Source organism: Pristiophorus japonicus, chromosome 3 (genome assembly GCF_044704955.1).
Source record: "Pristiophorus japonicus isolate sPriJap1 chromosome 3, sPriJap1.hap1, whole genome shotgun sequence".
In the NCBI taxonomy this organism is placed as follows: domain Eukaryota; kingdom Metazoa; phylum Chordata; class Chondrichthyes; family Pristiophoridae; genus Pristiophorus; species Pristiophorus japonicus.
The window spans coordinates 104857097-104883336 of record NC_091979.1 but is presented as its reverse complement, the minus strand read 5'-3'; the positions used below and the strand labels follow the sequence as shown (position 1 = coordinate 104883336).

Genomic DNA, 26240 nt, shown 5'->3' with positions numbered 1-26240 from the left:
AGTCCTCAAGCCAAATAATACAGGAGTGTTTGAGAACAAGGGTATTTATTTCCCTTTTAGACATGAACCATCATAATGACATTGCTAAGTTAGGAGCTGTGTCAATAAAATCAGGTTAAAAAGAGGGACAAGGGATGGCGCTGAATTGGAAACTAATCAACATGACATCTATTTCAAGAAAGGGGATAAAAACAACCCAGGTAACTAAAACATTAGTCTCACATCAGCAACTGGTAAAAGAATGGAATCAATCATTAGAAAAAAAAGTTGAAAATAACCATTCCCTAACCAACCTCACATAATTTTGAGGAAGTGACATGCCAAGTAGACTTGAAAGTCCCAATAGAGTACACCTAGATTTCCAAATCGCACTCAACAAAATTCTTCATGAAGGCTGGTACATGAGTTTAAGGCAATGGGTATCTTAGATAAAACTTGAAGATGGATAAGGAAGACCCTGAAAGAAGAACTAGTTTGAGGAGTGAAATTCTCAGGAAAGATATCAAGGGATATGGAACAACGGTAGGTAAATGGAGTTGAGGTACAGATTAGCCACTATCCAACTGAATGGCAGAACAGGCTTGAGGGGCTGAATGACCTACATCTGTTCTTGTGTTCCTAACTATAGCAGATGAAATTCAAACATAAATAAGTGCAAGTGTGTTCTTCTAAGGCTATATTTTAATTTTGTTACAGTAATGATGAAGAGGAGCAATAACTTATCTGGAAATAAGAATTATGTCATTCAGCAAAGTGCGAAAAGAAAATTGCTGACAACAAAATTAAAACCATAGAAAAAGTAAGCTTGCATCAATATTGATTCTGGGGAAGATTATCGGAATAAATATGAAGGTTATTTGATGTTATAAAGCATTTTGGCTAACTTAATCAGTCCCATAGCTTTATGCCAAAAATAAATTGATCCATCTCACTATACCAGTGTATCATCCAAATAATCAAAAGGTTACGTACTGTGTCTTTGTTGGTGGCTTTTCTGGGTGATTTGTGCTTCGATTGCGATCTGTGTCTGTTTCTTTCTTTTTCGTCATCCCTGCTTCTTTCCTTTTCTCTTCTATCACGGTCTCGCTCCCTTTCCCGTTCACGATCACGCTCTCGTTCTCGTTCTCCTTCAGATTCAGGAGTCACCTATATAGTTAGGAATTAAAAGAGTTACATTCACCATTATTTAACTGTTAGGGGTGGAAGAAAGATTTATGTATTGCTGCAATTTGTTGTGTTGAAATTCATACTTTCCTAAATAATGTGGTATGCGACCTCCAACAGACATTCAATTTGTACATCAAGTATTAAAAGTTGCAAAATAAGAAAACTAGTGGTTCCAATCGATGAGGAGTACCACATTTAATTGGAACCCTTGACTCTTAACATAAATATGGGAAGGAAAAACAAATCTCTCTAACTTACAGGGCTTTTGGGTTATACTTTCACTTAACATAAAATGGCAACATTTTAAAACTATTAAATTTGATCCCCTTCACTTCTCTCGCTGAATCTGCCTTCATATTTGGTCATACAGATTCACAGAAACCTCACCTTCAAATAGTATTACCCAGCTCTCTGAACAATTATTTATTTCAGACATAATCTTTCCTACTTCACATATTTTTCAGTTATTCCCTTAAAGATAACATTTCTAAATTTTTATACACACTCCAGATCAAAATATCTTACATTTTCAAACTCTTTTGGCTACTCAGAAGAAAACAGAAACAATAGAAAAAATATTTCAAATGTTTGAGCAAGTTTGATCATGATCTGGAAACACTATTATAAAAATAAAAGCAAGATATTCTATAAAAAGAAACTCTAAAAACATTTTTTTTGTTAACCGAGAAATCAAAGAGCAAAAACTCTGTAGTACTAAATGTAGTGCCCACTAACGTTGATAAGAGTGTTATGTATTTAACCCCTTGTAAACTGCATCTCATCTGACCACATGAAGGTCTATCTATTGGAGTTCCAAGGGATCCCAGCATCCCTTGGGAGCGCAGTATATAAGCAGGCCACCCACGAGGTACCTGCACTCTGGAACCTTAATGAAGGAGCTACGGTCACACTTGCTCATTACACACAGTACTCAGTCTGACCAGTTATTATGAGCATAACAATTGGCGATGAGGTAATGAACAACCGCGCGAAAATGCAAAGAACAGTCGGCACCCTGGAGAAGTTCTCAGAGGGGGACGATTGGGAGGCCTTTGCGGAGAGACTCGACCAATACTTGGCCAACGAATTGGAAGGGGATGAGAATGCGACCAAACAAAGGGCGATCCTCCTAACCGTCTGTGGGGCAACAACCTATGGCCTCATGAAGAATCACCTGCCCCCGGCAAAACCAACAGAGAATCCTACGAAGAACTGTGTACGCTGGTCTGGGAGCACCTGTATCCTAAGGAAAGTGTTTTGATGGCAAGATATCGGTTCTACACGTGTCTACGATCGGAGGGCCAGGAAGTGGTGAGCTAAGTCGCTGAACTAAGGCGCCTTGTAGGACATTGCGAGTTTGAGGGATTCCTAGAACAAATGCTCAGAGACTTTGTTGTACTGGGCATCGGACACAAGACAATCCTTCGCAAACTGTTGACTGTAGAAACTCTGAATCTGAGTAAAGCCATAACGATAGCCCAGGCATTTATGTCCACATGCGACAACAGCAAGCAGATTTCGCAGAACAAACAAGTTTCGGCTAGTACTGTGCATAAAGTAACATCGGTTTTGAGCAGAAATGTACAGGGCAGAGCGTACACGCCGGCTGTTGTGGCCCGACCTCAATTGACCCAGAGTCCACCATCCTCTGTTAATGCGAGGCAGTTAACACCCTGTTGGCGCTGCGGAGATGATCATCGGCCCCATCAATGCCGCTTTAAGCACTATGTGTGCAATGGCTGCAGAACAATGGGACACCTCCAATGGATGTGCAGGCGAGCTGCAAACCACCACGTTGCAGAGGAAGATCGATCCACAGTGGATCAGATGGAATTAGAAACTCGTACGGAGGAGGCAGAGGTGTACGGGGTACACACGTTCATGACGAAATGCCCACCAATAATTTTGAAAGTAGAACTGAACGGTATTCCAGTGTCCATGGAGCTGGACACGTGGGCAAGTCAGTCCATAAAGAGTAAAACGACCTTCGACAGGCTGTGGGGAAAGAAGCCAGACAGGCCTATGTTCAGCCCCATTCCCACCAAACTTAAGGACTTACACAAAGGAACTAATCCCTGTAATTGACAGTGCTGAAGTCAAAGTCTCCTATGATGGAGCAGTACACGAACTCTCGCTGTGGATTGTGCCGGGGATGGCCCCACGTTGTATGGCAGAAGCTGGCTGGGGAAAATCCGCTGGGACTAGGACCACATCCGAGCACTTTCGTCCATCGACGACACCGCATGTACCCAGGTTCTAAGCAAGTTCCCTTCATTATTCGAGCCAGGCATTGGAAGCTTCTCGGGGGCGAAAGTGCAATTCCATTTGGTTCCCGGTACACGACCCATCCACCACAAGGCTCAGGTGGTACCGTACATGATGCGTGAAAAAGTAGAAATCGAACCGGACAGGCTGCAATGCGAAGGCATCATTGCGCCGGTGGAATTCAACGACTGGGCCATTCCGATTGCTCCGGTAGTCAAGGAGGACGATACGGTTAGAATTTGCGAGGAATATAAAGTAACGCTTAACCGTTTTTCGCTGCAGGACCAGTACCCGCTATCCAAGACAGACGACTTATTCGCGACCCTGGCTGGAGGGAAGATGTTCACCAAGCTGGACCTGACCTCGGCCTACATGACGCAGGAGCTGGAGGAGTCTTCGAAAGGCCTCACCTGCATCAACTAGCACAAAGGTCTGTTTATCTACAACTGGTGCCAGTTCGGGATTCGTTTGGCTGCAGCGATCTTCCAGCAGAACAAGGAGAGCCTGCTAAAGTCGGTTCCTTGCACAGTGGTCTTCCACGACGATATATTGGTTACAGGTCGGGACACCACAGTTCATGGAGCACTTGAATAACTTGGAGGAGATTCTTAGTCGGTTGGATCGCGCGGGGTTCAGGTTGAAACGCTCGAAGTGTGTTTTAATGGCACAGGACGTCGAATTCTTAGGAAGGAGAATCGCAGCAGACGGCACCAGACCCACCGACGCCAAGACGGAGGCCATCAAGAACATGCCGCGACCACAGAACGTGACGGAGCTGCGGTCATTCCTGGGACTCCTTAACTACTTCGGTAATTTCCTACCTGGGTTAAGCACCCTGCTAGAACCCCTACATGCGCTACTGCGCAAGGGAGATGACTGGGTATGGGGGAATTCACAAGAGGCTGCCTTTAAGAAAGCCAGAAACTTATTGTATTCTAACAAACTGCTTGTTCTGTATAACCCATGTAAACGATTAGTGTTAGCTTGCGATGCATCGTCAAGCAGGGTCGGGTGTGTGTTACAACAGGCTAATAAATCGGGAGTTTTGCAACCAGTTGCGTAATCATCCAACAGTTCGTCCAAGGCCGAAAGGGCGTACAGCATGATTGAAAAAAAGGTTCTGGCGGCCATTTACGGGGTAAAAAAAAAACGCACTAGTACTTATTTGGTCTCAAGATTGAGCTTGAAACTGATCACAAGCCGCTCATAACTATTCTCAGAGAGCAAAGGGATTAATACCAATGCCTCTGCCCGCATCCAAAGATGTCGGCATACAATTATATAATCCGCCACAGACCGGGCACAGAGAACTGCGCAGATGTTCTCAGTCGGCTACCATTGCCCACCACCGGGGTGGAAATGGCACAGCCAGTGGACTTGCTCATGGTCATGGAGGCATTTGAAAACGAGAAATCCCCCGTTATGGCCCGCCAGATCAGGACATGAACCAGCCAGGATCCTTTACTGTCCCTGGTAAAAAAAACTGTGTCCTCCATGGGAGCTGGTCCAGTGTCCCAGTGGAGATGCAGGAAGCGATTAAGCCGTTTCACAGATGCAAAGATGAGCTGTCCCTGCAGGCGGACTGTCTGTTGTGGGGCAATCGCATAGTCTTGTCCAAGAAAGGCAGAGACACATTCATTTGCGAACTGCACAACACCCACCCAGGCATCATAATGATGAAAGCCATAGCCAGATCCCACGTGTGATGGCCTGACATCGACTCAGATTTAGAATCATGGGTGCGCCAATGCAACACTTGCTCTCAGTTGAGCGATGCACTGCTAAGTTTGTGGTCCTGGCCATCCAAACCGTGGTCGAGGATCCATGTAGACTATGTGGGACCATTCCTAGGCAAAATGCTTCTGGTTGTCGTGGACGCTTACTCAAAGTGGATTGAATGTGCAATAATGTCTGTAAGCGCATCCACGGCCATCATTGAAAGTCTACGAGTTATGTTTGACACGCACGGCTTGCCTGATGTCCTACTCAGCGACAATGGGCCGTGCTTCACCAGTGCTGAATTCAAAGAATTCATGACCCGCAATGGTATCAAACATGTCACATCTGCCCCGTTCAAGCCCGCATCCAACGGCCAGGCAGAACGGGCAGTTCAGACCATCAAGCAAAGCTTGAAACGCGTGTCGGAAGGCTCCCTGCAGACCCGGTTGTCCTGAGTACTGCTGAGCTAACACACCAGACCCCACTCACTCACCGGGATTCCCCTAGCTGAGCTGCTCATGAAAAGGGCGCTTAAAACAAGGCTCTCTCTGGTCCACCCTGATCTACATGATCACGTGGAGGACAAGCGGTTTCAACAATGTGTGTACCATGACCGCGCACATTTGTCACGCAATATTGAGATCAATGATCCTGTGTTTGTGCTCAATTATGGACATGGTCCCAAATGGCTCGCTGGTACGGTCACAGCCAAAGAGGGGAGCAGGGTATTTCAGATCAAACTGACCAATGGACAAACGCACAGAAAACACTTGGACCAAATCAAATTGTGGTTCACCAACAGCTATGAACAACCTGAAGAGGACACCACCAGCTTTGACCTTCCAACACACACAAGTGGCAACTGACATCACAGTTGACCATGAAACCAAACTCATCAGCTCGTCAAGGCCAATGAAGAACTGACCAAGCCACCCACACCAGCATTTGTATCGAGCTGATCGACAAGGGAGCGCAAAGCCCCAGATCGTCTCACCTTGTAAATAAGTGTACTGTTGACTTCATGGGGGAGTGATGTTATGTATTTAACCCCTTGCAACCTGCATCTCACCTGACCACCAGAGAGCCTACCTGTTGGGAGTCCCAAGGGATCCCAGCATCCCTTGGGAGCACAGTATATAAGCAGGCCACTCACGAGATACCTGTACTCTGGAACCTTAATAAAGGAGCTACGGTCATACTTGCTCATTACACACAGTACTCAGTCTGACCATTTATTATGAGCGTAACAACGAGAATGAGAGAAAGTTAGGTAAATCAAACAATGAATAGGCGATGCCAAGCTTGGCTTTAGAAGGGAGAAAAATCTGAGGATGGTAAGGAGATCTGGTAAAATAATGAGTTAGAGAAAGGAGGCACAGATGCAGGGAGAAGGAAAATCATGTAGATCATAGTAAAGCTTAGAAGGAACAAGACAGGATAATTCAGAAGAGCAGTGATCAGACAGAGAAAGGTTGGAGGGTAGGGCTGAGATAAGGATCAGCTTATCACAAGACATGATTTAAGTGTTCCAGATTCTAACCAGTACTTCGATGTTAAATCACTCATCTCTACAGACACTAGGAAATTACAGAAAATATAAATGCAGTTGAGACTTACAGACTTGCGTCTTCTCTTTTTTCCCTTTTTCTTGTGTTTTTTAGACTTTTTATAACTTCGTTCTAAAGATGAGAGAGAAAATATTTAAAGAATCTGACCTGGCTGAAAAATGTAAGTACACGAGAGCGTTAACAAACTTTAGATTACCTGACTCTTCACTTGAGGATCGGTCTGAAGGGGACTTCGAATGGGAACGCTTCTTTTTCTTAGAATGGTGATAATCATCATCTTCTGATTCAGAGGCCTACAGGATTAAATACAAGTATCAATGGAGCTGCAAGAGCAGAGAGATAGAAGGCTATATTTTTCTGGCATTGATACGGTTTAGGCTGGAGTGGTTACATTAAGCCTTTGGAAAGGCTCAGAAAGTACCCCAACCCTTTAAGCTGCCTTTGACGAGGATGAAAAGGGAAAAAAAAGAAAGAAAAATGAAACCTAAAGAACAGCCACAAAACTATAGGCACATGTTGGAGCAGGCTCGCACTGATTCTGTTTTAATGGCTGCTGAAATGATGGTGATGCTGCATGAGATATTTGTGAGGAGGTTCATAGGTCAGCGTGACTACAAGGTCGTGGAGCCAAGTTTTAGGCCACAGCTGTTGCTGCCCCTGGATGCGCCAGCTCTACACTACACAATAGCTGCAAAAAGCACAGCTCTGCATTTGACACTTCGGTGATCCAAATCCTGTAATGACAGTTCGTCACGGTTGTAACCAGATGAGTGTGCCAGAAAATGCAGATACTCATGGTGGCATCTTCGCAGACTGTAAATTGATATGATGGCTGTTGAATACCCTAGTGTGCCGTCTTTCATTTAATGCCACTAAAATAGGATTGGGGTATGTCACGTTTCAGGACTCTGGCTAATTTTCCACAAAAAGGATCTGGATAGGAGTTATTTTTTTAATGTGCTGCAAGTTAAAGCGTGCTTTAGAAGAGTTAAATTCACAGAGCAGCAGGACTGTCAGGCATGCATTATGTTTTAGATGGGGCATCAGAAACCTGATCTCCCAGGGACAATAAAAGGTCATTTAACATTGAATCCACTGTTCACTCATTTCTTCTGCGTCGATCTAATTCAATGGAACTCAGCAGAGGTCATTGTCAAGTTAGTTTGGTGGACTTCGCTCGGTGGGGTGGGGGGGGGGGGAGGGGAGGTGATGGTTTACCATAAGAACATAAGAAGTAGGAGCAGGAGTAGGCCATATGGCCCCTCGAGCCTGCTCCGCCATTTAATACGATCATGGCTGATACAATCATGGACTCAAGTCCACTTCCCTGCCCACTCTCCATAACCCCTTATTCCCTTTTCGTTAAAGAAACTGTCTATTTCTGTCTTAAATTTATTCAATGTCCCAGCTTCCACAGCTCTCTGAGGCAGTGAATTCCACAGATCCACAACCCTCAGAGAAGAAATTTCTCCTCATCTCAGTTTTAAATGGGCGGCCCCTTATTCTAAGATTATGCCCTCTAGTTCTAGTCTCCCCTATCAGCAGAAACATCCTCTCTGCATCCACCTTGTCAAACCCCCTCATAATCTTATACGTTTCGATAAGATCACCTCTTATTCTTCTGAATTCCAATGAGTAGAGGACCAACTTACTCAACCTTTCCTCATAAGTCAACCCCCTCATCTCTGGAATCAACCTTGTGAATCTTCTGTGAACTGCCTCCAAAGCAAATATATCCTTTCGTAAATATGGAAACCAAAACTGCACGCAGTATTCCAGGTGTGGCCTCATCAATACAACTGTAGCAAGACTTCCCTGCTTTTATACTCTATCCCCTTTGCAATAAAGGCCAACATACCATTGGCCTTCCTGATCACTTGCTGTACCTGCATACTAACCTTCTGTGTTTCATGCTCAAGTACCCCCAAGTCCCGCTGTACTGCAGCACTTTGCAATCTTTCTCCATTTAAATAATAACTTGCTCTCTGATTTTTTTCTGCCAAAGTGCATGACCTCACACTTTGCAAAATTATACTCCATCTGCCAAATTTTTGCCCACTCACTTAGTCTTCTGCAGATTTTGTGTGTCCTCCTCACACAATCTTTTCCTCCAATCTTTGTATCGTCGGCAAACTTGGCTACGTTACACTCAGTCCCTTCCTCCAAGTCGTTAATATAGACTGTAAATAGTTGGGGTCCCAGCACGGATTCCTGTGGCACCCCACTAGTTACTGATTGCCAACCAAAGAAAGAACCATTTATCCAGACTCTGTTTTCTGTTCGTTAGCCAATCAGCTTTGTTTAAAAGCTGTAACTGCAGTCAGGCTTTTAAAAAAAGAGACATGGACACCAAAAGACAGTCTGGCTTTTGTAATCAGGGCAGCACACGCAAGTCAAGCACTGAAGAGCAGCAAAAAGGCTGAAGACAGGAAACTGTAGTGAAAGAGGTTCTACCCTAGACAGGGTGCAGAGATTATTCTCATTAAATAAGGCAACCCACTAGAATGGGGGTTGCGTTGCCCGTTCATCATTTTGTATCATTACCTAAATACAAGTTGTACCAATTGAACTATGCAATTTTAATTAGAGCCAGTACTCTTGTTTCATCCTACAGTGGAATAAGCTCAACAAAACTACCCATTTTTTATTCCCTACCACCAAGTCCCAATTGCCCAGCACCCTTTAAAAAAAAAAATCATTCATGGGATGTGGATGCGCTGGCAAGGTTAGCATTTATTGCCCACCCCTAATAGCCTTTGAGATAACCTTCTTGAACTGCTGCGGCCCATGTGGTGAAGTTACTCCCACAGTGCTGGTAGATAGAGAGTTCCAGGATTTTGACCTCACTAACCTACATTTGTTCTTATCCAAATCACAAAGATGTTTCATTGTTACACCCTTGGGGCCTGCTACCACACAAATAAATACATCTAAATAGGTAAGATGCTGAGCAAGGTGTGGCTGGAACCACTGAACCCAAGATGATATCCATAGCAGATCTGAATTCCTAGCTGGGTGCTTCTATGGCATTTACATATCTTAGTGGAGCCTTCGAGTCTGCTGCTGCAGCTTACTTTGCATGCACTAACTGTATGCCAAAACAAGGTATAGGTATTTCATCTTCACACGTGCCAGGGTACCACTGGGTGGGCAAAGAGCACTTCCCCATAGCTTGATGTCCATTGATGGATGCTCCTTTTCTCCTAGACACTTTAGATAGAGGGAGTTTTATTGTGATACCCATTAGTGCCAGTAATAGTGCTTGGTGGGGGTGGAATTGAACAATTAGCACAAAAGCTCATGCGAACAGAACTGACAGAAGAAAAACAAATGGTAAATGACCAAAATGGCCAAAAATGACAAACATTAAATTTACTTACCTGTGTCATTTAAATCAGCAACAGCCACAGTTGATTCCCTAGCAACCCTGGATGCCCGTTCCACATTCTTCAGAATTGACATCTTGTACACCTGAACACCAGGAAATGATGTGCAGGGCATCCCAGCCCCAAATGTATTTTAAATGAAGCGCCAACCTGTTTGAGACAGGCATTCCAATGTCACTGTCCCCAATTAGTATCACTTGACAGGTAGCGGCAGCGGAAAATCAGGGCTAAAGTGTCTGCTTTTACAGTTGACTAAAAACATTCAAATTTACAGACCATGATTTAACAAATCAATAGGTTTGTGTTCAATTTGTGTATCAAACGCTTCACCATGATAAATAAATCAAAATGCAAACACTTACTGAACGAGAGCGAGAATGCTTCCTGTGATGCTTTTTTGACTTCTTGGAATGTTTTTTGCTCTTCGAATGGTGATGCTGGCATTCATGCTATTGCATTAAAAAAAGAAAAACTCAGATGACATATAGCTGACAAATGATACATACTTGTGCAGCAAAACAGATAAACTATTTTTGACAACAGAGGCTCAGAGCACTAGCCTCTGATAGAAATAGTGCAGAGAGAAAAGCAAATCACGCAAACTTAAAAACCAAGGTCAGGAGAAATTAAGAGTATTTAGAAAAATAGTTCAATGATTCTTTGTAGGGTGAAGACTATGACAATATTTGGAAAATCTTCAGGGCAATTGCCTCTTCAATAAACCAGAGTTTACATATCAATAACAATAAAACAAATACTGACTATTGCGTTCTCATTGTGTTACAAGAATTTAGATTTCCTGAATTTCAGTGGTGCAACATTGTCTTGAAAACAAAAAGACTTAAATTTCACAAACTCAGGATGTCCCAAAGTGCTTTATAGTGAATGTGGTACTTTTTTGACATGTAGTCACTGTTGTAATATAGGAAACACAGTTTGCGCGCAGCAAGGTCCCACAAACAGTTAATAACCAGATAATCTGTTTTAGTGATGTTGGTTGAGAGATAAATGTTAGCCAGGGACATTGGAGCGAAATCCCCTGCTTTTCTTCAAAATAGTGTTAGTACCATGTATTGTCAATTAAAAAAACAAAACATGACACATTTTCTAACCTTACTAAAGCAACGACTCCTTTACTGGGTTACAGATCCACGGGTGCTGCGTGCCATCAACTACTTCGTCCGAGTAGTCACTATTCACGTGTGAGCCTCAACTAAGTGTTGGCAGATTACTTAAATGTAACAGGGATCAGAGTTCAGCCCACTTAACGTGTACACATGTGCACTTTCATCAGTGGCCGCCAGATAGTGATCAGGAATGGGAATCTTAACCCATTTCCCTCGCCCTAACACAACAGTGCTTAAACAAATTGTAGAACAGCTCAGCTGCTCAATGGACATATCACGCAGAGTTTTCAGAACTCAAATGTCCTTTAAGTAAGGACTATCTGAGCATAGCATCTTCGCTTCTCTGCAGAGAGAGAAGGGGGCGGGAGGGAAGATTAATGGATAGGGCAAGACCTTTCTATCGACCTCATACTGAGTTGAAACGCTGGCTGAACTCGAGCAGTTAATCTTTGGCACATCCTTTTAAAAAGCAAATGTGTGTATGAAGGGAGAAGGGGCAGACAAAATGAAGAATGGATATGTATAGCAAAATTGAAATCCACATCTCAAGTAACTTGACTTTTACTTAATTTAATTAATTCTGGGTTTAAGATGGATTGATAAACGTTAAAAATGTGGCATACATTTGAAGTCAATTACTACATGGGGGGGGGGGGGGGGGGCGGGGGAGGAACTTAACACAATCACAATCACTAAGGAGGCGGTAATCAGTAAGATAATGGGACTAAAGCCAGGTAAATCCCCTGGACCTGATGGCTTGCATCCTAGGATCTTAAGAGAAGTAGCGGCAGAGATTATCGATGCATTGGTTGTAATTTACCAAAATTCCCTGGATTCTGGGGCGGTCCTAGAGAATTGGAAAACTGCAAATGTAACGCCCCTATTTAAAAAAGGAGGCAGACAAAAAGCAGGAAACTTTAGACCAGTTAGCTTAACATCTGTGGTTGGGAAAATGTTGGAGTCCATTATTAAAGAAGCAGTAGCAGGACATTTGAAAAAGCAAAATTCGGTCAGCCAGAGTCAGCATGGATTTATGAAGGGGAAGTCATGTTTGACAAATTTGCTGGAGTTCTTTGAGGATGTAACGAACAGGGTGGATAAAGGGGAACCAGTGGATGTGGTGTATATGGACTTCCAAAAGGCATTTGACAAGGTGCCACATAAAAGGTTACTGCACAAGATAAAAGTTCGCGGGATTGAGGGTAATATATTAGCATGGATAGAGGATTGGCTAACTAACAGAAAACAGAGGGTTGGGATAAATGGTTCATTCTCTGGTTGGCAACCAGTAACTAGTAGGGTGCCACAGGGATCAGTGCTGGGACCCCAACTATTTACAATCTATATAAACGACTTGGAAGAAGGAACTGAGTGTAACATAGCCAAGTTTGCTGATGATACAAAGATGGGAGGAAAAGCAATGTGTGAGGAGGACATACAAAATCTGCAAAAGAACATAAGACAGGTTAAGTAAGTGGGCAAAAATTTGGCAGATGGAGTGAAATGTTGGAAAGTGAGAGGTCATGCACTTGGACAGAAAAAAAATCAAATAGCAAGTTATTTATATGGAGAAAGATTGCAAAGTGCCGAAGTACAGCAGGACCTGGGGGTACTTGTGCATGAAGCACAAAATGATAGTATGCAGGTACAGCAAGTGATCAGGAAGGCCAATGGTATGTTGGCCTTTATTGCAAAGCGGATGGAATATAAAAGCTACACCTGGAATACTGCGTGCAGTTTCAGTTTCCATATTTACGAAAGGATATACTTGCTTTGGAGGCAGTTCACAGAAGGTTCAACTAGGTTGATTCCTGGGATGAGGGGGGTTGACTTATGAGGAAAGGTTGAGCAGGTTGGGTCTCTACTCAGTGGAATTCAGAAGAATGAAAGGTGATCTTATTGAAATGTATATATGAGGGGGCTTAACAAGGTGGATGCAGAGAGGATGTTTCCACTGATGGGGGAAGACTAGAACTAGGGGGCATAATCTTACAATAAGGGGCCGCCCATTTAAAACTTAGATGAGGAGGAATTTCTTCTCTCAGAGGGTTGTAAATCTGTGGAATTCGCTGCCTCAGAAAGCTGTGGAAGCTGAGACATTGAATAAGTTTAAGACAGAAATAGACAGTTTCTTAAACAATAAGGGGATAAGAGGTTATGGGGAGTGGGCGGGGAAGTGGAGCTGAGTCCATGATCAGATCAGCCATGATCTTATTAAATGGTGGAGCAGGCTTGAGGGGCCGTATGGTCTACTCCTGCTCCTATTTCTTATGTTCTTATATCCTGTCAAAAATGTTTTGATAACCCAAAACTCATTTCTAAAGCAATAAGTAGATTACACTGAAATCAATGGCCCGGATTTTGCGATCATTGGCGAAGAGACAGCACTCACCGCTAATCTCGTAGAAAGCTGCCCACGAATATTTAGCGGGCTTTGTGGTGCCGATTTCCCCTATTCAGTCGTCAATTTCAATCTGGAGCAATCTATAGGGGATCTGTGGTGTCTTGCCATAGTTACATCTTCAAGCAGACTGAGTAGCCAATCAGATTGAAGAATTCTCAGACAGCAAACCAGGAGGTTAAAAAGTAGATCATTCACTTTTTAAGAGAGCAAAATAAAGATGGGGACAGCACGTGGGATTAAGGCAGTTGCACACAAACTAAAAAAAAAATCATGGCCAGAAAAGTTGTTTTTCAGGGCCAGAGAGGTTGTTCAACAGTAATGATGACTTAGTACGTCATTAAAAACTCAATTGTAACTCATTCAACAAAGATTAACTTTTCCCAATGGTTTTTACAGCGAGAATAGCGCATAAAAAGTTCAAGTTGACATAAAATCACTGATTCGGGATTGATTGCATCTGCGAAGACTACAACAGCACACCCTGTGAAGGAGAAGGGTATCATGGACAGCAACATCCGATTTCCGCGTTTAACTGCGCATGTGCAGACGCCAGAAGTTGCTGTCAGTTTTACACAATAATGACGGTGCATGCTGACAGTTTAGCCATCAGTACAACCTCAAATTCCCGGTCAAAGTCAATTAAAAGGAATGCGATTGCAACTTCTACTTTAAAATTTTCTATAATTACCTCAAGAATCTGTAAAAATTCCTTGAAAAGTCTTTTTCTTTCAGATTCTACTGTAATGTCTTCAAAAGCAGACTCGCTTACAAATCTATCTCGGACCTGAAAGGAAAATATTTGCCTATGAATTAAATTAGCTCAAACACATTTATTGGCAATCAAAAATAAGTTTAAAGTATCAGGACTGTATTACATTTGTAAATCTGAAATTAGTTGCATGCTTTACAAAGGCATTAACACATACATACCTCATCCCAATTTGATTCTGGCTCAAGAGGAGGAGTTGCTTGCTTCAGCATACTTTTGAAAGCAGTTTCTTTTCGCTTTAGTTTTCTAGCTTCTTCCTTTTCTCTTTCACGTTCTCGAGCTTCTGCTTTCTCTAACAACTAACATAAATCACAAGTGATTATTTCATCCTGGATAGATCATATAAGGCAATATTCAGTTAATTATCACCATTGACTATCACCTTGGAAACAACAGAAGATTGTCAAGAATTGTGAGAAAAAGTATATGCAATTGAGAAAACCTTAGAGCACCAATAAGGGCACTTATTGTAATGATATTACATATATTACATAAGAGTATTCAAGGTAGGTCTTAGTGGGTGGGAGGGAGGGAATTAAGGTAGAGCACTTGGGTAGGGTATGAGAAGATGGAAAATTACCCATGATCTTGAGATACCTTTACTACAAGTCCTTACTGTGAGATGGTCAACTTTTGGGGAAACGTCAGATTTTTGTGAACTTCAGCACATTAAGTTGAACAAAATTTTTAAAAAGATACTTACACTGTTGAAAGTAAGTTTAATGTTACCAGCATCAAGTGTGGCTGCTCTCTTGTCTGAGCTAATGACTGTACCGAATTCTTCAAAAGTAGTATTTACTTCGACCACAAAACCTTTATCCTATGCAGGGAAAATAGTACATCATTTCTTTTAGAACAGTTGTATCACATGATTGCTCAAGGAACATTTAGCAAAGATAACTAAAATGCATTACAAAAATCATGACATTTAATACGTCTTTGTAATTTCTTTTGTCTTAATCATTTTTTGTTCCATTAAAATTTAACTGAAACTGGACTAGGTTACATCTATGAAACATACTGTAAATTTATTTATGTGCTCTGGAGTGCAGGTGAAGATCTATTTTACAAATATAAAAATATATTCAATGACTAATCAACCAAATTACACATATACACAGAAGATAGGTCATCAGCAGCATTGAGAGATTAATCTGTCCACAAGGAAGGTTAACAGTTAACTCACAGGTACCGAGATCACAAGTATATTATTGTCAGCCTTATTGTGTGATCATTTACCATCTCACACTGCTGGTTATAACATTTATAAAGCTTCTTATAGAATCACAATGTGTTTCCCCAACGAGTATTTGATTTTCTTGGCTTAAATTCCTGTTGAAGTTCTTTTGTGATAAAATAAGGACCTAGAATTTCTCAGCAACCAATTGCAGATTTGAACACGCCACACAATTTCACTATGTTTTGCATGTTGCAACAACAAAAAAAAGTTATAAATCCACTATTGTATATTTTCATATGAACCTCAATATGCTACGCAGTTACCTTTAAAATATCTTTTATTATCTTCTTTTCATCATGGAAGCGTGCTTTTAGATCTTCCACATAAAATTTGAAGAGATCAAGTGGGGTAGATCCTGAAGTCAAAACAGGATAACAATTCAACACACTAATGGAAAATGATATGGAATAACTGTAACTTGTTCTATACAGTAGACACGTGGGCAGTGGGGGGATGGGGGGGGGGTTCAGGGGCAAACTGAAGTAGTCTTACCAGGCTGTCCTAACATTTTGGAGAATCTAATATCAGCACTAATAGCAGGATACAATTCCATCCAGGTAGACATAGAATGCAAATGTCCACTTTCATGCAACTCATCTAAGAATATCTGCAAGAATATTAGATGAAAAATGGAAATTAAGACCTATACTTTTCAGTACATTTTCTTCGTGCATTCAATAAGATAGAACAATTAACGCCGTTTTAAGATAGTATGAAACAGTACACACCATTTTAAGGGAATAACAACAATATAGTTAGATGCAGTGGTATGATATATTGTGATGCTTGGTCTGGGACTGTTGTCTATACCTTATTGGAGGTTGATGTACTACTATTTTTAAACAGGAGCTTGATGAATAAGGTACTTCAGAAAGTTTCATAGACAATTATTTTATCCATTTATTTTTTGAGGTAGGTTATTACATTTAAAGTTAACACATCTAAACAGAGAAACATAGAAAATAGGTGCAGGAGTAGGCCATTCGGCCTTTCGAGCCTGCACCGCCATTAAATAAGATCATGGCTGATCATTCCTTCAGTACCCCTTTTCCTGCTTTCTCTCCATACCCCTTGATTCCTTTAACCGTAAGGGCCATATCTAACTCCCCCTTGAATATATCCAATGAACTGGCATCAACAACTCTCTGCGGCAGGGAATTCCACAGGTCAACAACTCTGAGTGAAGAAGTTTCTTCTCATCTCAGTTCTAAATGGCCTACCCCTTATCCTAAGACTATGTCCCCTGGTTCAGGACTTACCCAATATCGAGAACATTCTTCCCGCATCTAACCTGTCCAGTCCCGTCAGAATCTTACATGTTTCTTTGAGATCCCCTGTCATCTTTCTAAACGCCAGTGAATAAAGGCCCAGTTGATCCAGTCTCTCCTCATATGACAGCCCAGCCATCCCTGGAATCAGTCTGGTGAACCTTCGCTGCACTCCCTTAATAGCAAGAACGTCCTTCCTCAGACTGGGAGACCAAAACTGAACACAATATTCCAGGTGAGGTCTCACTAAGGCCCTGTACAACTGCAGTAAGACCTCCCTGCCCCTATACTCAAATCCCCTATCTATGAAGGCCAACATACCATTTGCCTTCTTTACCGCCTGCTGTACCTGCGTGCCCACTTTGTGACTGATGAACCATGACACCCAGGTCTCGTTGCACCTCCCCTTTTCCTAGTCTGCCGCCATTCAGATAATATCCTGCCTTCGTGTTTTTGCCCCCAAAATAGATAACCTCACATGTATCCACATTATACTGCATCTGCCATGGATTTGCCCACTCAGCTAATCTGTCCAAGTCGCCCTGCAGCCCATTAGCGTTCTCCTCACAGCTCACACCACCACCCAGTTTAGTGTCATCCGCAAACTTGGAGATATTACACTCTATTCCTTCATCCAAATCGTTAATGTATATTGTAAAGAACTGGGGTCCAAGCACTGAGCCCTGCGGCACCCCACTAGTAACTGCCTGCCATTCTGAAAAGGACCCGTATATCCCGACTCTCTGCTTCCCGTCTGCCAACCAGTTCTCTATCCACGTCAGTACATTATCCCCGATACCATGCGCTTTGATTTTGTACACCAATCTCTTGTGCGGGACCTTGTCAAAAGCCTTTTGAAAGTCCAAATGCACCAGATTCACTGGTTTTCCCTTGTCCACCCTATTAGTTACATCCTCAAAAAATGCCATAAGATTCGTTAAACATGATTTCCCTTTCATAAATCCATGCTGACTCGGTCCGATCCTGTCACTGCTTTCCAAATGGGCTGTTATTTCATCCTTAATGATTCCAACATTTTCCCCACGACTGATGTCAGGCTAACCGGTCTATAATTACCTGTTTTCTCTCGCCCTCCTTTTTTAAAAAGTGGCGTTACATTAGCTACCCTCCAGTCCATAGGAACTGATCCAGAGTCGATAGATTGCTGGAAAATGATCACCAATGCATCCACTATTTCTAGGGCCACTTCCTTAAGTACTCTGGGATGCAGACAATCGGGACCCGGGGATTTATTGGCCTTTAATCCCATCAATTTCCCTAACACAATTTCCCGCCTAATAAGCATATCTTTCAGTTCCTCATTCTCATTAGACCCACTGTCCCCCCTAGCACATTCAGACGGTTATTTGCATCTTCCTTTGTGAAGACAGAACCAAAGTATTGGTTCAATTGGTCTGCCATTTCTTTGTTCCCCATTATAAATTCACCTGAATCCGACTGCAAGGGACCTACGTTTGTCTTTACTAATCTTTTTCTCTTCACATATTTATAGAAGCTTTTGCAGTCAGTTTTTATGTTCCCTGCAAGCTTCCTCTCGTACTCTATTTTCCCCTTCTTAATTAAACCCTTAGTCCTCCTCTGTTGAATTCTAAATTTCTCCCAGTCCTCAGGTTTGTTGCTTTTTCTAGCCAATTTGTATGCCTCTTCCTTGGTTTGAACACTATCTAATACAATAACTTATAATTACTGATTGAAAATTACAATTAGCACTCACTGCACTATTATAAAATAATGGTTTGCATGTTTAAAAACATTTCAGTGGAGAATAAACCAGAGTGCAAACCAGAAAAACTCAACATATACATACAAAGAATGCAACTGTTGTAAAAATAGTTGCTTTATGGCTTTTTTGGGCACTTTGAATTGTTGAGATATTCTTAATTAGTAACTTAATGAATAAAAATCTTACATCAACATTATGTGTCGCATTACTTGTAAATTTACTTGAGTTATCACTTACTTGAAAAGCCTCCCTATTTTTACGCTGTCTTCTCCGCTCTCGAAGCAAACCTCGCTGTTTCTCCTCCTCTTCCTCTTTCTCTAATGCTCTTATATGCTCTTCAAAACAAACAAGTGCATCTTCTTTATCCATATCTATGAAACAAAGTTTTTGTGCCAAATGTAAAATCAATGTGTTAAATTTGAGGTAGATAGAAATTAATTTTAAATCATTTGTAAAAGCAGAAATTTTAGCAAAATTATCCACCTTTTAAGTCCTCTGAAGATCCAGTTAAAAAGCTTAATCTCAGGTTTGGAATGAATGAACACAGCTTTAAAAGATAAATACTGCACAGCAGTGAACAACTAAAATCGTATTTGGGAGGTTTCTTCCTGAACTTTTTTACTTTAAGCCAGAGATGTGCAGGACACAGCCTGCAGGTTCCTTTCACGAAGCCCAGTTTCTTGTTCCATCGATGTGCTTGTGTGCAAAGACTTTCCACTTGAGCAGTTAAAACTTCCTGAGCATTAGAAAAGATTGTTCTCTGATTGGTGCATTTAGACCAATGAAGGAGCAGCCATCTATTAGAAAGCAACCATGAACAGTAGTCCAGGCCCGGGAAATTTAAAAGAGGCTGAAGCTCTGAACTTGCAAATATTGTGATGAACCTGCCACGGCAAACATGGAGAATACAATGTTGGCAAGGGCAGTGGGAATGGTGGGTACAGCAGAGAACTGTCAGATCAGCCCAAGCTGCAAAAGTGCAGGCAGGAGGGAGCAAAGCAGACCAGGAAGTGAAAAGCAAAATGGTAATTAAGTTTAGGGACTTTGGCCCCGAAATTGGTGGAAGCTAAGTTCCGCCCAAAGGACCGCTGAGATCCTGACGGTACTTTGGGTGGAAGTTTCATGGAAAAATCTTGGAAAGACGGCAAAAATTAGACTTATACCCTCAATCTGGGCGGCAGCAGCTACCATTCTCGGCAGCAAATGCAATCCTTGGCAAAGTACTGCCGAGGATTGAGTCGGGCACAGGGAGGGGAACTGATGAAATAACATTTTTTCCAAAAATAAACAATAGAAATCCTATAGGGGACCTTTTTTTGCAGGTCTTCATACTTACCGTTGAGGTTAGACCTGCCTCCATACGGCGGTCTTTTCCCCTGCTGCAGTGGAGGACCGCCCAGAACAAACTGGCAGCTCGGCGATGGGAGGATTCTTACGTGCGTTGCACGCCAGTGGACGGTCTCTCCCCACTGGTGGGAGACCTCCACCAAACTCGCTCAGAGGGGAGACCGCTCAGAAAACTCGGTGGCAGCGAACGGTAAATCCACCAATTTTGGTCCCACTGCGTATAGAGGTAGATGGGGTGAGATTTTGTTTGGACAGCTTGGATCTTTAATGTATGGTAGGCTTACATTTTTAGCTTGGTGAGTGGACTGGATTTTTCATGTCGGTATAAAAGTAAAACAGCGAAAAGTCTCTCAAATACTGATTTCTGCAAGTATTTTGTCTAAAGGTTCTGAGAGTCACGTGGAAATTTAAAACCTAAGTTTTCTACATGGTTATATTTCTAGTATGCATCAATAGTATACATTGATAGTCTGCATCCCAGAGTACTTAAGGAAGTGGCCCTAGAAATAGTGGATGCATTGGTGATCATTTTCCAACAGTCTATCGACTCTGGATCAGTTCCTATGGACTGGAGGGTAGCTAATGTAACACCACTTTTTAAAAAAGGAGGGAGAGAGAAAACGGGTAGTTAGCCTGACATCAGTAGTGGGGAAAATGTTGGAATCAATCATTGAGGATGAAATAACAGCCCATTTGGAAAGCAGTGACAGGATCGGTCCAAGTCAGCATGGATTTATGAAAGGGAAATAATGCTTGACAAATCTTCTAGAATTTTTTGAGAATGTAACTAGTAGAGTGGACAAGGGAGAACCAGTGATGTGGTGTATTTGGACTTTCAAAAGGCTTTTGACAAGATCCCACATAAAGATTGGTGTGCAAAATTAAAGCACGTTATTGAGGGTAATGTACTGACGTGGAAAGAGAACTGGTTGGCAGACAGGAAGTAAAGAGTCGGGATAAACGGGTCCTTTCAGAATGGCAGGCAGTGACTAGTGGGGTGCCGCAGGGCTCAGTGCTAGGACGCCAGCTATTTGCAATGTACATCAATGATTTAGATGAAGGAATTAAGTGTAATATCTCCAAGTTTGCAGATGACACGAAGCTGGGTGGTGGTGTGAGCTGTGAGAAGGATGCTAAGAGGCTGCAGGGTGACTTGGACAGGTTAGGTGAGTGGGCAAATGCATGGCAGATGCAGTATAATGTGGACAAATGTGAGGTTATCACTTTGGTGGCAAAAACACGAAGGCAGCCAGCCAAGTTCATGGCGCCGTGGGTGGCTCTGCTGCACAGGAGGGCAGGAAAAAGAGTGGGAGAGCTATAGTGATAGGGGATTCAATTGTAAGGGGAATAGATAGACGTTTCTGCGGCCACAACCGAGACTCCAGGATGGTATGTTGCCATCTGGTACAAGGGTCAAGGATGTCTCGGAGCGGGTGCAGGGCATTCTGAAAAGCCAGTTGTCGTGGTGCATATAGGTACCAAAGATATGGGTAAAAAAAAGGGACGAGGTCCTACAAGATGAATTTAGGGAGCTAGGAGCTAAATTAAAAAGTGGGACCTCAAAAGTAATAATCTCAGGATTGCTACCAGTGCCACGTGCTAGTCAGAGTAGGAATCGCAGCATAGCTCAGATGAATACGTGGCTTGAGGAGTGGTGCAGCAGGGAGGGATTCAAATTCCTGGAACATTGGAACTGGTTCTGGGGGAGGTGGGACCAGTACAAACCGGACAGTCTGCACCTGGGCAGGACCGGAACCAATGTCCGAGGGGAGTGTTTGCTAGTGCTGTTGGGGAGGAGTTAAACTAATATGGCAGGGGAATGGGAACCTATGCAGGGAGACAAGAGGGAAATAGAATGGGGCTGAAGCAAAAGATAGAAAGAAGAAAAGTAAAAGTGGAGGGCAGAGAAACCCAAGGCAAAAAGCAAAAAGGGCCACATTACAGCAAAATTCTAAAGGGGCAAAGTGTGTTAGAAAGACAAGCCTGAAGGCTCTTTGCCTCAATGCGAGGAGTATTCGGAATATGGTGGACGAATTAACTGCGCAGATAGCAGTTAATGGGTACGATGTAATTGGCATCACGGAGACATGGCTTCAGGGTGACCAAAGCTGGGAACTCAACATCCAGGGGTACTCAACATTTAGGAAGGATAGACAGAAAGAAAAAGGAGGCGGGGTGGCATTGCTGGATAAAGAGGAAATTAATGCAATAGTAAGAAAGGACATTAGCTTGGATGATGTGGAATTGGTATGGGTGGAGCTGCGGAATACGAAGGGGCAGAAAAAGCTAGTGGGAGTTGTGTACAGACCACCAAACAGTAGTAGTAAGGTTGGGGACAGGATCAAACAAGAAACAAGGGATGCATGCAATAAAGGTACAGCAGTTATCATGGGCGACTTTAATCTACATATTGATTGGGCTAACCAAACTGGTAGCAATGCAGTGGAGGAGGATTTCCTGGAGTGCATTAGGGATGGTTTTCTAGACCAATATGTCGAGGAACCAACCAGGGAGCTGGCCATCCTAGACTGGATGATGTGTAATGAGAAAGGACTAATGAGCAATCTTGTGCGAGACCCCTTGGGGGAAGAGTGACCATAACATGGTAGAATTCTTTATTAGGATGGAGAGTGACACAGTTAATTCAGAAACTCGGGTCCTGAACTTAAAGAAAGGTAATTTCAATGGTTTGAGGCGTGAATTGGCTAGAGTAGACTGGCAAATGATACTTAAAGGGTTGACTGTGGATAGGCAATGGCAAACATTTAAAGATTACACGATGAACTTCAGCAATTGTACATCCCTGTCTGGAGTAAAAATAAAACGGGGGAAGGTGGCACAACCGTGGCTAACAAGGGAAATTAAGGATAGTGTTAAATCCAACGAAGAGGCACATAAATTGGCCAGAAAAAGCAGCAAACCTGAGGACCGGGAGAAATTTAGAATTCAGCAGAAGAGGACAAAGGGTTTAATTAAGAGGGGGAAAATAGAGTACGAGAAGAGGGGGAAAATAGAGTACGAATAGAGTATGGGAACATAAAAACTGACTGCAAAAGCTTCTATAGATGTGAAGAGAAAAAGGTTAGTAAAGACAAACATAGGTCCCTTGCAATCGGGTTCAGGTGAATTTATAATGGGGAACAAAGAAATGGCAGACCAATTGAACAAATACTTTGGTTCTGTCTTCACGAAGGAAGACATAAATAACCTTCGAAAATACTAGGGGAACGAGGGTCCAGTGAGAAGGAAGAACTGAAGGATATCCTTATTAGGCGGGAAATTGATGGGATTGAAGGCCGATAAATCTCCAGGGCCTGACAGTCTGCATCCCAGAGTACTTAAGGAAGTGGCCCGAGAAATAGTGGATGCATTTGTGATCATTTTCCAACAGTCTATCGACTCGGGATCAGTTCCTATGGACTGGAGGGTAGCTAATGTAACAACACTTTTTTTTTTAAAAAAGAGAGGGCGAGAGAAAGCAGGTAATTATAGACCGGTGAGCCTGACATCAGTGGTGGGGAAAATGCTGGAATCAATTATTAAGGATGAAAAGGCAGCACATTTGGAAAGCAGTGACAGGATCGGTCGAAGTCAGCATGGATTTATGAAAGGGAAATCATGCTTGGCAAATCTTCTGGAATTTTTTGAGGCTATAACTGGTAGAGTGGACAAGGGAGAACCAGTGGATGTGGTGTATTTGGACTTTCAAAAGGCTTTTGACAAGGCCCCACACAAGAGATTGGTGTGCAAAATCAATGCACATGTTATTGTGGGTAATATACTGACTTGGATAGAGAACTGGTTGGCAGACAGGAAGCCGAGAGTCGGGATAAACGGGTCCTTTTTAGAATGGCAGGCAGTGACTAGTGGAGTGCTGCCGGGTTCAGTGCTGGGACGCCAGCTCTTTACAATATACATCAATGATTTGGATGAAGGAATTGAGTGTAATATCTCCAAGTTTGCAGATGACACTAAATTGGGTGGCAGTGTGAGCTGTGAGGGGGATGCTAAGAGGCTGCAGGGTGACTTAGACAGGTTAGGTGAGTGGGCAAATGCAGTATAATGTGGATAAATGTGAGGTTATCCACTTTGGGGGCAGAAACGCGAAGACAGATTATCTAAATGGTGGCAGATTAGGAAAAGGGGAGGTGCAACGAGACCTGGGTGTCATGGTTCATCAGTCATTGAAAGTTGGCATACAGGTGCAGCAGGCGGTAAAGGCAGCAAATGGTATGTTGGCCTTCATAGCTCGGGGATTTGAGTATAGGAGCAGGGAGGTCTTACTGCAATTGTACAGGGCCTTGGTGAGGCCTCACCTGGAATATTGTGTTCAGTTTTGGTCTCCTAATCTGAGGAAGGACGTTCTTGCTATTGAAGGAGTGCAGCGAAGGTTCACCAGACTAATCCCTGGGATGGCAAGACTGACATTTGAGGAGAGACTGGATCGACTGGGCCTTTATTCATTGGAGTTCAGAAGGATGAGGGGGGATCTCATAGAAACATATAAAATTCTGACGGGACTGGACAGGTTAGATGCAGGAAGAATGTTCCCGATGTTGGGGAAGTCCAGAACCAGGGGACACGGTCTAAGGATAAGGGGCAACCCATTTAGGACTGAGATGAGGAGAAACTTCTTCACTCAGAGTTGTTAACCTGTGGAATTCTCTATCGCAGAGAGTTGTTGATGCCAGTTCATTAGATATATTCAAGAGGGAGTTAGTTATGGCCCTTATGGCTAAAGGGATCAAGGGGGATGGAGAGAAAGCAGGAAAGGGTACTGAGGTGAATGATCAGCCATGATCTAATTGAATGGTGGTGGAGGCTCGAAGGGCTGAATGGCCTACTCCTGCACCTATTTTCTATGTTTCTATGGGAAGAGAATTTATAAAAGAAAATTTCAAAACACAGGACGAGCATGTGAATCACAAGAACTGTTCCCAGTCACAGTCCTCCACCAACCTGACCCCGCCACACAGCACTGCTCCCGGTTATCAAAATCCACGGCGTGGCCTTGGACAACATGGACCACTTTCCATACCTCGGGAGCCTACTATCAGCAAGGGCAGACATCGACGACGAGGTCCAACACCACCTCCAGTGTGCCAGCACAGCCTTCGGTCACCTGAGTAAGAGAGTGTTCGAAGACTAGGTCCTCAAATCTGGCATCAAGCTGATGGTCTGCAGGGCTGTAGTGATACCCGCCCTCCTGTATGGCTCAGAGACATGGACCATATACAGTAGAAACCTCAAATCGCAGGAAAAGTACCAACAATGTCTTGGCAAGATCCTGCAAATCTCCTGGGAGGACAGACGCACCAACATCAGTGTTCTCGATCAGGCCAACATCGAAGCACTCGACTAGCTCCATTGGGCGGGCCACACTGTCCGCATGCCCGACACAAGACTCCCAAAGCAAGCGCTCTACTCAGGACTCCTGCACGACAAGCGATCCGAAGGTGGGCAGAGGAAACGTTTCAAGGACACCCTCAAAGCCTCCTTGATAAAGTGCAACATCCCCATCAGCACCTGGGAATCCCTGACCAAAGACTGCCATAAATGGAGGAAGAGCATCCGGAAGACCTCAAGGTCTCGTCGCCGAGAACATGCAGAAAACAAGCGCAGGCAGCGAAAGGAACGTGCGGCAAACCAGGCCCCCCCACCCACCCTTTCCTTCAACGACTGTCCCAACTGTGACAGAGACTGTAGTTCCCGTATTGGACTGTTCAGTCACCTGAGAACTCACTTTGAGAATGGAAGCAAGTCTTCCTCGATTTCAAGGGACTGCCGACGATGATGATGATAATTATTCCATGTTACATTGTGTCAGACTGCAAAAAGCATGAACTAACAGACGGTTCATTGTGAAATGTTTAATCTGTGAACACTGGGAAGAGGAATGTTTCTACATTAGTAAAGTCCTGGAAAATCCTATTGCTACTTTTTATAAGCTAAACTGATAGGTTTAAATGTTACGCAGGACTTTAAGTAAAACAGATTTTGAGGACTGCGTCTTTCAGGACAGGTGGGTAAATTGGCACTTTTTTGTGCAACACAGAAGCAAGGGTGTGTGTGTGTTGTCAACAGTGTGTGGAGTTAAGAGTACAATTTGTGACAGCAGAACAAGATCAAATACAAGGCTAAGTTGAGCATATTTAAGGGAGATTTGCACCATGGAAAGGGCAATGAATTAAAAATGTATCTCTCCCTGCAACATCGTGTTTCCAAGCATGCCTAGA

At 43.0% G+C, this 26240-nt stretch overlaps 1 protein-coding gene across 3 annotated transcripts in view; it reads right to left on the bottom strand.

Annotated features, from left to right (window-relative positions):
• The window catches only part of prpf40a (PRP40 pre-mRNA processing factor 40 homolog A), an 81701-nt gene that overhangs the window by 1664 nt on the left and 53797 nt on the right, over window positions 1-26240 (bottom strand). For all 3 annotated transcript variants that reach the window (XM_070875633.1, XM_070875632.1, XM_070875634.1), the window contains 10 exons: window positions 18895-19028; window positions 16138-16252; window positions 15909-16000; window positions 15109-15225; window positions 14567-14704; window positions 14325-14420; window positions 10468-10554; window positions 6916-7012; window positions 6769-6830; window positions 973-1146 (listed from right to left, as the gene is read on the bottom strand). In XM_070875633.1, coding sequence (XP_070731734.1) covers window positions 973-1146; window positions 6769-6830; window positions 6916-7012; window positions 10468-10554; window positions 14325-14420; window positions 14567-14704; window positions 15109-15225; window positions 15909-16000; window positions 16138-16252; window positions 18895-19028 — 1112 coding nt within the window. The remainder of the gene's footprint in view (window positions 1-972; window positions 1147-6768; window positions 6831-6915; window positions 7013-10467; window positions 10555-14324; window positions 14421-14566; window positions 14705-15108; window positions 15226-15908; window positions 16001-16137; window positions 16253-18894; window positions 19029-26240) is intronic.